This window comes from Dasypus novemcinctus, chromosome 21, assembly GCF_030445035.2.
Source record: "Dasypus novemcinctus isolate mDasNov1 chromosome 21, mDasNov1.1.hap2, whole genome shotgun sequence".
NCBI classification, from domain to species: Eukaryota; Metazoa; Chordata; class Mammalia; order Cingulata; family Dasypodidae; genus Dasypus; species Dasypus novemcinctus.
In genome coordinates this window covers 78,824,859-78,838,156 of record NC_080693.1, presented here as the reverse complement: position 1 = coordinate 78,838,156, position 13,298 = coordinate 78,824,859, and the positions used below count along the sequence as shown (strand labels likewise).

Below are 13,298 nucleotides of genomic sequence, written 5' to 3'. Positions count from 1 at the left end.
CCCTTCCCCCAAGTGGAGTCACCTGCTGCCCTGTCTTGTCTCCGCTGTGAGGCAGGATTTGGGCCAGGCCCTGGTTCCCCCACCAACACCCCAACTCTAACTCGAGTAGCGTGAGCAGGGACGGAGGCAGTGCTTGCCAAGAAAGCAACGGAACACAGTGTCTTTTTTTTTTTAAGATTTATTTTTTAATAATTTCTCTCTCCCTCCCCACCCCACCCCACCCACCCCCGTTGTCTGCCCTCTGTGTCCTTGCTATGTGTTCCTTTGTGTCTGCTTGCATGTCAGCAGCACTGGGAATCTGTGTCTCTTTTTTGTTGTGTCATCAGCTCTTGGTGTGTGCGGCTCCACGCCTGGACAGGCTGGGCTTTTTTGTGTGGTGCAGCTCTCCCTGCAGGGCGCACTCCTTGCGCGTAGGGCTCCCCTAGTGGGGGACCCCCTCCGTGGCACCCCCTGCGTGGCAGAGTACTCCTTGTGCACATCAGCACTGCGCCGTGGGCCAGCTCACCACACAGGTCAGGAGGCCCTGGGTTTGAACCCTGGACCTCCCATGTGGTAGGCGGACGCTCTCTCGGTTGAGCCAAATCCGCCTCTGCTAGTCTGTTTCCGGCAGCCTGAACTCTTCTTCCTCCAAGCTGAAATCGGAAAGACATTCTTCCTCGCCTTGGCTGTACTGCTTCCAAGGAAAGTAACTGACCTGCAAAATGAGCACCTTTTAATGTAGCAATTTCTCAGTAGTCTCTTTATTCCACATTTGATTATTAATCCACTTTATAATAAAATGGTAGAGGCAACCAATAATTAGTGATGACTCCAAAATTTCTGTAGGAATGGTTTTGGGAGATGGGCAATTGAGTCTAGGAGAGTGCACAGCATTTTACATTGGCAAAGGAAAACTTCCCCAATCCCATCTTTGCTTAACACAGCCATTAATCTAGAAAAGGGTAACCCCACTTTACAGAGGTCTACCTTCCATATGCATATGGAGAAGACACTTAGGGTGATAAAATCAGCAAATCATTTTTTTAAAATACTACTACTAGCACCTCAGTTATTTACTTTACAACCCTTCTTATAATCATTGTATTTTGTTTATTAGCTAGCACAACTCCTAGCAGGTAAATTCCAAGAGAGAAGGGGTTTCATCTTATTTCCAGGGCCTAGCACATGGCTTGGCAAATAGTTATGACTTCAAATGAATCAAATGAATTGATTTCCAGATTGACTTCATTTAGGGATGGATCTTTGGTTATACTCAGGTGTCTGAAATCGTTATATCTCAATATTGAGTCCCTTTCTTTCATTTCACAGGAGTCTAGACTTCTTAGAGTCCAGTCTTGGATAAGCTTGGAAGTTTCCTTGACTGGTTTTATTTAAATTGAATTAAAATAATGATTGTACATGGAAAAATCTTCAAATACTTTTCCAGAACAGAAGCACCTTCTCTTTCTCTGCTTTCTCCCCTTCCAAATAAAACTCTTCACAAGTCTGGGGTGAGTTAAAAAATCAATACTCTAGCCCCCAAACTAAGTTTCCATTGACATATAAACATATTTTCCTGCTCCTTTTTTTTCTTATATTAAAGAAAGCATCCCATAGGTAGTAAATAATGAGCAGTTTCTTTTAGAAATGACTGGCACTTTAACCTCTAATTAAGAGAATTCCTATAATTGAGTTACAAAAAAAGTTTCTTCAGCAAAACATTTCATTTCATAGAAGATACATGCGAGACGCTAAGAGCGTCAAATAAGGTAATATACCTTATTTGAAAGGATTGTTTTCAAAAGTGTGGCATAATCACACTTAAGGTGAAACTTACTTTGCTCCCAAATCTCTGGGATCCTGTTAGAAGGGAGTTCTAAAAGGCCTGTGTTCAAGCAGCCAAGCATCCCTAAGTCCTGGAAGGGAAAACTAAGTCCTCTCCTGGGTCCACAACTGTAAGAGTACTCTGGGGTCCTCAACCCTGCCCTCCAAATTTCAAATAAGGGGTCAGAGCCAAATGCCAGGGCTTCAGGAAAAGCTCAGAATACCTTGCACTCAGAAGCAGTTTCAGAGTTTCACATTTCCCTAAGGATGAGAGAGAGCTGACTGTGCATATTGGAGTCTTCCAAATCCTGCCGGTTGTTTTGAATTATACTATTTATATAACCCTTGATCTTTTATGTATCCACATACTTGAACTAAATCCTGTAGTTCTTCCTCGGTTCTGGCACCTATGATCTCTTCACTGGGTCTGTATTCCACAGCTATTTTACCACTTTCTGAAAAAAATTAAAGGATCAATACATAATTATTCTCATTCTAAAACTTTCTGTATACAATGGAAACACCCAATAATAATGCATTATTTGGTTGTGTTTTGTTTTGTTTTGTTTTTGACGTACCAGGGCTGGGGATTGAACCTGAGACCTCGATTGTGGGAAGCTGGCACTTAACTACCAAACCACATTGGCTCCCCTGAGCTGACCTTTTGTCTGCTTGCTGTTTGTTTTATCTTTTTAGGAGGCACTGGGGACAGAACCCGGCACCTGCCATGAAGGAAGCAGGCGCTCAACCACTTGAGCCACATCCACTCCCCTATGCATCCTTTTGATTTCTAAAAGCAGAAGAGCATCTTTCCTAGAAGTTTCCTCATTTCACACTTGTTTTTTCCCCCCTCCCTGAGATGGCTCTCTTGTCTGTCCGCATGTTGTCCTCTCGCTGTGTCTGCTTGTTTTCTCTACTTGCTGTGCCCACTCATATTCTTTAGGAGGCTCTGGGAACTGAAATGGGACCTCCCATGCAGGAGGCAAGTGTTCAACTGCTTGGGCCATATCAGCTCCCCGCTTGCTGCACTGGCTCATTGTATCTACTCATCTTCTTTTGGAGGCACCAGAAACTGAACCTGGGACCTCCCATGTGGGAGGCGGACACCCAACTGCTTGAGCCACATCCACTCCCCTTCACGTTTGTATTTTATGATAACCAATGCATTAAACATAGGAGCTAAGTTAGGAATGACATAGGAAGTAAAAACTGGGAAACAAAAATGTTCAATCATATGATTAAATAGTCAGGCATTAGGTAGGGGTCAAGCTCAAAACAACTGGGATAGAAATCATTGGACTAGAGCAGACACGTCATATTATAAGCCAGGGGCAAGGATACTCACTGGGAACCAAGTCTACCAGAACAGTGAAGAAAGCTCTGGAGAGAGAGCATTTGAGCACTTTATTGGCCAAAACTTTGGTACTTCATAGACAAAACAACTTTCCTAAAGGCAAACTAAAGCCACAAGTCTTTTTAGTCTAAGGAGTGTTGAATGTGTACAAGGGATACCTTAGCATATTAGAGAGAGAGAACACAATCATTTGGTTTGGTTGTTACTCAGAGTTGACAGTTGATGGAGACTCTACCTGAAGACCTGGGAAGTGAGAACGTCACTGGAACGGCTGCCTAGGCTGGAAAGCTGAGACCAATCCAGGGCCACCTCTTAAAGCAAATCAGGTTTTCTGATGACTCGGCTAAGATTTCTCACTCTCTAAGCCTGCAGGAGCGATGAAGCAGGAGCTATGAAGCAGGGGACCTATTCTCTCTGGAGACTCTGCTAATAAAGTTTCCTTTGGGCACAGCCTGTAACACTAATACCACTACAGAACTCAAATGGGAACAGAATCAATGCCTCTCAATATCAGAGCCACTTTGAAGGGTGTGAATAGGCTGATGTGAAAGCAGTTGATTATTAGATAAGAAACCTATCCCCAGGTGAGGCACAGGTGGTGTCAGAAATGAAAACTGAAATTGAATTTATTGAAATAATAAATTATAAACTCTCTCTTCAGCAAGAAAACAACATTGATAGTCATAGTAACAGATTTTTTGACTTATCATGTTCCAGGTATGGCTCTAAGCTTTTTACATTCATTATCTCATTTACTTATTTTTTTAAGTACTGGGGCCAGGGATTGAACCCAGTGCCCTCAAATGTGGAAAGCTGGCACTCAATCACTGAGCCACACTGGCTTCCCTGAGCTGGTTTTTTCATTTGTTTTGCTTGTTGTTTGTTTTTGTGCTTTCAGGAGGTACTGGGAACCAAGCCCAGGACCTCCCATGTGGGAGGCAGGAGCTCAACCTCCTGAGCCACATCTGCTCCCCTCATTTACTTTTATTTTTTTAAAGATTTATTTATTACCCCCCACCCCCATTGTCTGCTTTTTTGTGTCCATTCGCTGTGTGTTCTTCTGTGTGCACTTGTATTCTCTTCAGGCGGCACTGGGGATCTGTATCTCTTTTTGTTGTGTCATCTTGCTGCGTCAGCTGTGTGTGTGGTACCACTCCTGGGTGGGCTGCGGTTTCATGCAGGGCAGCTCTTCTGCGCAGGGGCCACTCATTGCGTGGGGGGCACCCTTACTTGGGGACATCACTGCATGGGCTGGCATTCCTTGCTCACAGCAGCACTGTGTGTGAGCCAGCGCACTACCTGAGCCAGGAGGCCCTGGGTATCGAACTCTTGGACCTCCTATGGTAGGCAGATGCTCTATCTGTTGAGCCCCATCCACTTCCCATCATTTACTTTTAAAATATCCACACGAGGTAGGTAGTATTACTAACCCTATTTTTGCAGATGAAGAAAGTGAGGCTTAGAGATATTAAATACCTTCACACCTCTCTGGCTATAAAACCTGAATATGCATATAAACTCTGAGATAGAGCTAAGACTCAAATTCAGGTGTCCAAAGCTTATGGTCACTATAACATTCTGCATGCACTTGAGAAAGAAGACCAAGATCAAATACTTACTTTCTGTTTGAACTGAGGCAAGTCATTCTACATTTATAAACTGGGCACAATATTTATTGTCACTTTTCTCACAGCTGTCATGAAGAACAAACCTGAGACTTTTTCTGTGAGAGAGTTTGCTGAGTTAAAGTATCACCTAAAATGTTTTATATATACCCATATTTTCAAAATAAGTTGATTTCTCATTGAAACTTAAGTATTCAAAGACAATCAAGAAAGTCTTACCCAAAACCACAATCAACAGTTTCTGGAATGCATCTGACAAAGCCTTCTGAATGGCAAGCTTCTGGGTTGTCTTCCTTTTCATAAGGAAAGATAATTGCCCTAGATCCAATCCAAACAAAAGGACTTAAAATTCCTATCTGAATAATTGACTTTTGTTAAATGTTTATAAAAATCCACGATTTTTATATCACATCTTAGTGATTAAGGGCAGGCACAGCACAAGCGTATGGCTGAATGACTCTGTTGTAGGTACATCCTGGCAGAGTACATTTCTACTTCTCTATTCTGGCAGTCCCAGATGTATGAGAAGGGAGACACAGGCCAGGAACTTAGCACATGTCTAACACCACCCACAGATTTCAAAATGACAAAGCTGCACTCCTACGGGCTCTTGTCCCTTGTACATCAAGAGCTAGAATCACACATCAAGATACTTTGGTGGAGGTGCAGATGATCTGGCCCCTCCTTGGGCATCACCTCTGGAGCCCAGTCCACTCCACTTGCTAACAGTCCTGCCTCTGACTTAAACTCTTAGGCTTGAGTGCCATGTATTCTAGAAAAAAATTAGAACCAATTTGTGTACTGCTCAGGGTAACTATACTGGACTGCTTCTGATGAAGCTCTTCCATAGGAGGAAAAGGACTGAAAGTTTACATGCTTATATAGGTTTTTAGATGATTTTGTTCGGGTAACTGAAGGTTGCAAGAGATCTGTATGTGAAGGGCTCTTTTAGCACAAAGCAAGTTCTTAACCAAAAGCTTGAAAAACATTATTCCCCTCCCCAAGCTTCTTGGCAGGAGGTCAGCTCTAAACTTTTAATGAAAGTTTCTGTCAGGTACTGCCTAAGGATTAAGGTAAAAAACCCGTATTGGAAGGCCCAAGGCAGAGTTTAGTAAGCAGATGGTCCTATGATACACCTGAAAAGATGAGTTTAAGAAAGAAAAAATGACAGGGTCCCCATGCCCACCACTCCCTGCCCCTCACCCCCATACTCCACCCCAACCCATCCTGGAAACAGACCTTCCTCCTGCTCGTGCAAAGGCTCCTGGGCCATGCCAACTCCAGGACTCCTGCACTCATATGCTGGCAGCACCACTTCCAAAGCACAGAAGAACTTCAGGCTTTGCTTTTGAGGAGGTACCGCGATATCTTCATTTTCTCTTTCTTCAAGGTCAGAAAGATCCTGAAGCTATTAGGATTCTAAATTAAAGTTCCTTCAAGGATCCCAACGTAGACTTCAAAATGTTTTGTTATTAGAAATGAAAACTAAACTCCACGGACCTCAGCTAATAGTTGAAGTATCCTACAGCTTTAAAACTGAGTAAGATTTGTGAATGAATTACTGAAGACAACCACTTCTTTTTATATACTATATAAAAATTGGAGAAAAAAATTATAGACACCATCATCCAAGTCACTGAAATTATAGGTTACCTCTAGGTGGCAGGCCAATGCTGAGATATTTCTTCCTATTTTCCTCTCATAGTAGATCTCCCACATCTCCTCCCCCAACCCAATTCAATGCTACTCTCTAAAGTCTAGGACTTCACAGAGTATTGAATGAAAGTCTGGTTAAAGAAAACCTACAAAGTTTACCTTGATGATCCTCTTTGACCATCCATTGAAACCAAAGTAGTAATTTGCTAGTTCTTGGCATCGGGAGCTATTTAGGGCAAGGGCCTGATGTTGAAAAGCCGTACGTCTGGTTCCAAAACGAACCTAAAGACACAAGAAATAGACCAACAAATATCACAGCCTGCCACAGAGAATTTAGTTTGGATACACCTGAGATTTATCCATACCAATTCAGAGGATTGTGAAGACAGAACGTTTTAAGTACTCGAGTTAGTAGTAAGTCCAACATAAATGTTGTTTATTATTATTAAGCTAGAGTACTTTTCTCCATCTTTCCAGGGTCTCTGATTAATAGGAAGGTTTCCCTGCTCTCTGGTGGTGAACAGTGATGATGAAAGCAACCAAGGAAGCCTGCAGAAGCAAATTATAGGGTTGCGGGTGAACAAAGAAAGTAAAATTGTGAAACAAGAAGACAAACATGGGCAGTTGCTAATAAAAGTGAACTTTTAATTGTTTTGCTTGCGAGTGATATGTATAGAGGTATGTGTATTCCTCTATAAAAAATGGGCAAAGGAACTTGAATAGATGTTTCTCCAAAGAAGATATACAAATGGCTAATAAACACACAAAAAGATGTTCAACATCAGTAAGCATTTAGGAAAATGTAAATTAAAACCAGAACAAGATATGCTTCACACACACAAAGATGGGTATTATTTTAAAAAAAAAAAAAAAAGGAAAATAAGTGTTGGAGGAGATGTGGAGAAATGTGGAATACCAGTGCATTGCTGGTGGGAATATAAAATAGTGTAGCCTCTTCTCACTGTGGAAAGCAATAGGGAATTTCCTCAAGAAGCTAAACATATAATTACCATTTGACCCAGAATCCCACTGCTAGGTATTTACCCAAAGAGAGTGAAAATAGGGCCGCAAAAGAATACTTTACCTAAACGTTTTTAGTATCATTATTCACAATAGCCAAAGGTATGGACAACCAAGTGTCCATCAACAAATAAATGGATAAAAAAAATGTAGAACATTTGCACAATGAATTTAGTCATAAGAAAGAAGTTATGAAGCATGCTGCAATATGGAAGAAACTCAAAAACATTTATGTTCAGTGAAATAAGCAAGATAATATGGACAAAAAGTCTATGGTAATACCTACAAGAGATGAGGAGAAATAGCAAATTTCTAGAGACAGAAAGCAGATTAAAGGTTATGAGGGAGGGGAGTGGGAGAGAGAGAGGGGAAGGTTTAAGTCTTCACATCCAGGAGCCCTTGCCTGATAATATGACTTGAAAAGCAGGTAAGATGGACCCACTGCCAAGATAGGACCTCAATCTGCAGCAACCCTCTCCCCAAGTTACTAACCCCTATTAGAAGAAGGAATACACATACCTCTATACAAATGACTAGCAATCAGAACAATGAGACGTTCACTTCTATTAGCAGAACAATGAGAAGTTCACTTCTATTAGCAGAACAATGAGAAGTTCACTTCTATTAGCATAGAAGTTCACTTCTATGAGAATGCAAATAACTCCAGTGTTAATTCTCTAACTAATTTACACATTACCGTGTATTTCTTATATCACTAGTTCTTTCTTTTTAGGAGGTACTGGGGATTGAGCCCAGGACCTTGTACATGGGAAGCAGGTGCTCAACTACTTGAGCTACATCTGCTCGCCACTAGTTATTTCTTAAGTGTCTATTTCATTTTTAAATAGAAGTATATGAATATATTTACTGTAAAATTTCAAACAATACAAATAAAGCATTATTTATTTATTTCTCTCCCCTTCCCTCCCCCCAACCCATGGTTGTCTGCTCTGTGTCCATTTGCTGTGTGTTCTTCTGTGTCCACTTGCATTCTTGTCAGTGGTACCGTGAATCTGTGTCTCTTTTTATTGCGTCACCTTGCTGTGTCAGCTCTCCATGTGCGGCTCCGCTCCTGGGCAGGCTGCACTTTCTTCACGTGGGGCAGCTCTCGTTGCAGGGGCGCACTCCTTGCATGTAGGGCTCCCCTACACAGGGGACACCCCTGCATGGCACAGCATTCCTTGCACACATCAGCACTGCGCATGGGCCAGCTCACCACATGGGTCAGGAGGCCCTGGATTTGAACCCTGGGCCTCCCATATGGCAGGCAGATGCTCTATCAGTTGAGCCAAACCCACTTCCCAAAATAAAGCATTTTTTTAAAGATTTATCTTTATTCCCACCCCCCCCCCCCATTGTCTGCTCTGTTCTTCTGTGTCTCTTTGTATTCTCATTACGTGGCAACAGGAACTGATCCTGGGACCTTCCAGAGTGGGAGAAAGGCAATCGTTCTCTTACTACGCCTCAGTGCCCTGAGATGATCTGCTCCATCTCTTATTATCTCTCTCCTGTATCTCTTTTTGTTGTGTCATCTTGCTGCGCCAGCTCTCCACATGGGCCATCACTCCTGCGTTGGGCAGCACTCCTGCACAGGGCAATACTCTGTGCAGGCCAGCACTCTGCACAGGCCAGCACTCCACATGGGCCAGCTTGCCTTTTCCAGGAGGCCCTGGGTATCGAACCCTGGACCTCCTATATGGTAGATGGGAGCCCAATTGCTTAAGCCACATCCAATTCCCAAAGCGTTATTCTTTATTAATTTGTTTATACATCTCTATTACTAGTTTATAAGTTTCTTAAGAGCCCGAGGGTACCACATCTTATTTTCTCATTCTCAACAAGCACAGTTCTTGGCATATAACAAGGGATTGTCTGTTTACTGAATGAATGAAAGAATGAGTAAATTTTTTTAAAAAATTACTTTTCCCACCTGAACCTGCTTGCTAGGAAGGAGAAATGAAGACTGATTTTTAAATGTGGAGTGCGGCAGAGGCTGGCCTGTACAGTGAGTCATTGTGAAGCTTTTCTGGACAGAGAACTTCAGAAGGGCTGGGAGTTCCTAAGCAGTGGAGATAGTGGGACCTTGGATAACCTTGCCACAGTTCAGACTGGAAACCATTTTCCTTCTTGCTGCTGAGAAAAAATCTCTCAGGTGCCTCAGGTCTTCCCTTGATTTTATTTTCAAATGTTATTTTTCTTTTCTGTAGTTATAAAAGGCAAAAAGGTAGGAACTACGTGGATTTGGTAAAATATAAAAGAACAATTGAATTAAACTAGATAGCAATTTGGGGGATAGTAACCCAAGCTTTGCATTCAATCACTCGATCAATCTGACATGAACACCCTTTCCTCTCATCTATATTTTGAGTTGTAGAGCATTTCCTTAGCACTCTATCATTGATGGGCTTTATGCTGGGAAAATCTGAAATCCTAAAGTGTATGAAGGGGTTTTAATGTCCAAAGAGCACTAAAAACTCATTATTTACAAACTGGTACCATGTAAATTTTTCATAATCTTTGCAGTAGCATCTGTAATATCTGAGTAGCTACATGAGATGATCATAGGTCACAAGCAGGAAGATCCTAGTTTGCAACTTAAAGAACATCTGACAGGTAATCATTTCATTCACAGGGAGTAAAGCCAGGATTGAAGAAGGTGTTGAACAGGATATAGAAGGGGAAGTTTTATACCTGGAGTAACTCTAAGGAGAGTTCTCAAATAAGATCAAGGTTAAATCAAAGAGGAAAGGAAGATGGACAAGAAGAGGCAACAAGGCCAGTGGAAAGAATCAAAGAGCCAATCAAAGACATACAATTATAAGCCTTTTCAGAAAATTAAGCCTCACTCATTTAGAAAAACTGAAATGTCCTTAAAAAGGAAAGGTGGTTTAACTGAGACATTGAGGCATGTAAAGAGATATAGTTCTGGGACTCTGGGAAAGTGAAAATGATGGGCATGTTGATATGGAATATGGTTTCTACAGTGCATTAAAATATGTTTTGTCTATCTTCTGGAAACTGAAGAGGGTTCTGAATAGTAATGATGATGATGATGATGACAAAACATTTTTTATGCCACATAACTGCTAAAAGAGTCACTATCAAACACTTTAAACCCACATGAAAGTAAACATAAGCAAGACTCTTGAAAATTTCCCAAATTTAGGGTCAGTATAGAATGACCTGGGGTTTAGCATCGGTAAATTTCTATTTGACCTCTAGCTCCAACAATTAACCATCCTGAATCCCTTCATCTAAAAGAAATGGGAGAGTGGAGGATCAGTGTAGTAACACATCTGAAAGCATTTTGTAAATCAATGAATTCACACTTCATTCCAGTGGGGCTAGGAATTCCACGTTCAGACCCACCTTCACTGGAGATTTCTGAAAAAGCAGCTTCTGGTCGCATGCCTTTTGGGCTCTGTGAGCATCCCTTGCTGAATAAAACTTGATGATGGCATAGTAACCAGGACCAGCCACCGCAGCATTTGGGAAGACACGGATTGAATACAGAAGGCCAAACTGAGAGAACACTGTGAACAGAGAATGCTGTGGGGTGGTCCCACACCGAGTAAGTGCATAGAAGGTCAGGTCACACCTAGGAAACAAAACCGCATATTCCCTTAAATTCCCCAAGCAATTCGCCACAAAGGGTACAAGCCAAAACACCTGTCGTTTCACGAATAAGTTTTCCTCTCAGCTCCTAAAACCTCGGAAGCATTAGAAGGTAGCATGTGCTGGTTAAGTTACCTCTCCGAGTCTCTGTAAACTATGCTGGGGCTAGTTAAATGCTGGGATACCCTCTAGAACTAATGTTCCTCTTCCCGTGCATTGAACGCGGCCTGAAACTGACGGAGATCACAGGCGGGGGAGGAAATGGGAAGTAATGAGCACGGGTGAAAGTGCCAAGGCAGTACTCCCGGACTCCCAACACCAGGCTTTCTTCTACCCTCCCTCCACCCTGGCCCCGGCTCACATGCAAGGCCTCGGTCGTGGGCCCAGAGCTCAGCTCCCACACCAGCAAGGTTTTATCACCCTCGGAGGGAACCGCGAAAGGAACCAACTCTGCCATGTCATCGCTACTGCGCGTGCGTGGCTGAGACTCAAGCAGCAATGCGCCTGCGCAGGGCGCGCCCGCGAAGTTTTAAAGGAAGCCCGCGCGAGGGGTGGGGCTAGCCCGGCGTGGGCGGGGCGTGAGCGGCTCCTGGCGGGTTCTCAGCTCCCTCCGCTGGCTGACGTCGGCGTCTAGTTCCCATCCTCCCCCCACCCCCCGAGTTTCACAGAGTTTAGTGCTTTTATTAAGCTGTTATTTTCAGGGTAGCAGCTAAGGGCGGGTTTACAGGATCAAAGGGGACGGACAGACCTCTTAATGGAAGCCGGCTTCATATTCTCCTCTGGAGAAGGGAGAGGCCTAGGAGACTAGTGTTAGGTAGTACTCGCTCCTGAGCTTTGAAGTTTTCCAGGAGCGGTGTCAGAAATGGCCACTACATGATACAGTTCTTTGACTCTAGAGTGTTCTCAGGAGTTTTAAATATGCAAATCAAGGTATAATTCACTAAACCATGAAACGTCTGGCATGAAGTCCTTAAAAAGAATTCCGAGAGTCCTGTTGAGTTGCTGCAAACTGTATATATGTGTGTGTGGTATGGGATGATGAATTTGGAAAACCAAAAGGGGGTCTAAGTAAGGCGTTAAAATTGAAGCTGGTGGTGCCTGAGAAGGAACATTCTAGGCGTCCTGAGTGGGCTGTTTGGCAGAGTAACATGCTGAGAGGCAACGCGTGTGGATCGGAAGACTTTCTCTTCATCCTAGACCGTCAGAGCCAGAAGGGTCCTTGCAGACATGCCTCTTGTGGTTTCTAAGAAATGGCCTTGGAACTGTAAGGTTTTCCCCTAATCAAATTCCCATGATAAAAGCCAACCCATTTCTGGTACTTTGCCTAAGCAGCCCTTTATCGAACTAAGACATGGTCTGTGATGAAGTTTTCACTAGTTTTCAGAAAAAACTTATTTTAGAAATAAGAAAAAGGTAATCAGTTTTAAAAATAGTTCATAAAGCAAAATCGATTCCATTATTTTATCCTATGATTATGACCTCCTTAAAATTTTGGTGATACACGTTTTTTTCTTTTATGAAGAAATACTGATAAATAGGTGATTGTTGTTTTGATTACTACTCTTATGAGGAAGTAAAATAATTAGGAAATCTTACCATGGTCTTATTTTCTTGTTTATTTTACTGACCTGTGAATGGAAAAGTCTGGGACCCACTGAGAAGTAAAACTTCTCATTTTACAGCTGAAGTTTAGTTGAGGCCCAAAGGTAAGGTCATGAGTAGCCCAAGCTGATATCCCAGTTTGTTCAGACACTGCTAATGATGGATATGAGAAGGAATTCCTCCAACTGCCCCTTTTCTGCCTTTGTCTTTCTCTAAAACCAAGTTCTATTCCACTTCAGCATACTCTGAGAAAACTGATTCCTCTCCAGTGAGTCCATTCTAAAAAATCTAGATTCTAGCCCGTTCTCCCACAACACTCCAAAATATTGGCACATGGCTCCATTTTCCTCATCCCATCATGACTTTCTCCATCTCAAAATCAGATCCTTAGCTCAACTCATTATCTTCTTCTGAAGAATTACTCAGATCACAAAACTGTATCAAACCAATATTAGATTTTACTAGTCATTTCATTATCCATTGTAATTAGTCGTGTATATCTCTGCTTCTTCACCTAGATTATGAATGCTTAAAGAACTATAGTTATGTTTTATCTTCCTTCTTAGTACATTTCTACCATATTTGGCACCAAATGTATGTTGAATTCATGTCTACATTAACAC

At 42.4% G+C, this 13,298-nt stretch overlaps 1 protein-coding gene across 2 annotated transcripts; it reads right to left on the bottom strand.

Annotated features, from left to right (window-relative positions):
* Positions 1-228: 228 nt before the first annotated feature.
* LOC101447464 (RAD52 motif-containing protein 1) lies at positions 229-11,555 on the bottom strand. Of its 2 annotated transcripts, none has more exons than XM_058284671.1 (7): positions 11,435-11,555; positions 10,828-11,007; positions 6,598-6,720; positions 6,022-6,190; positions 5,002-5,100; positions 2,173-2,258; positions 229-694 (listed from the first exon to the last, which is right to left on the bottom strand). In XM_058284671.1, exons 1-7 carry the CDS (start codon positions 11,528-11,530, stop codon positions 593-595), a joined length of 855 nt encoding a protein of 284 aa, XP_058140654.1. In that variant the 5' UTR covers positions 11,531-11,555; the 3' UTR covers positions 229-592. The 2 variants fall into 2 exon arrangements, with proteins under 2 accessions (XP_058140654.1, XP_058140655.1); XM_058284672.2 differs by having other exon boundaries at positions 10,828-11,056; positions 11,435-11,538.
* Between the last annotated feature and the right edge of the window lie 1,743 nt (positions 11,556-13,298).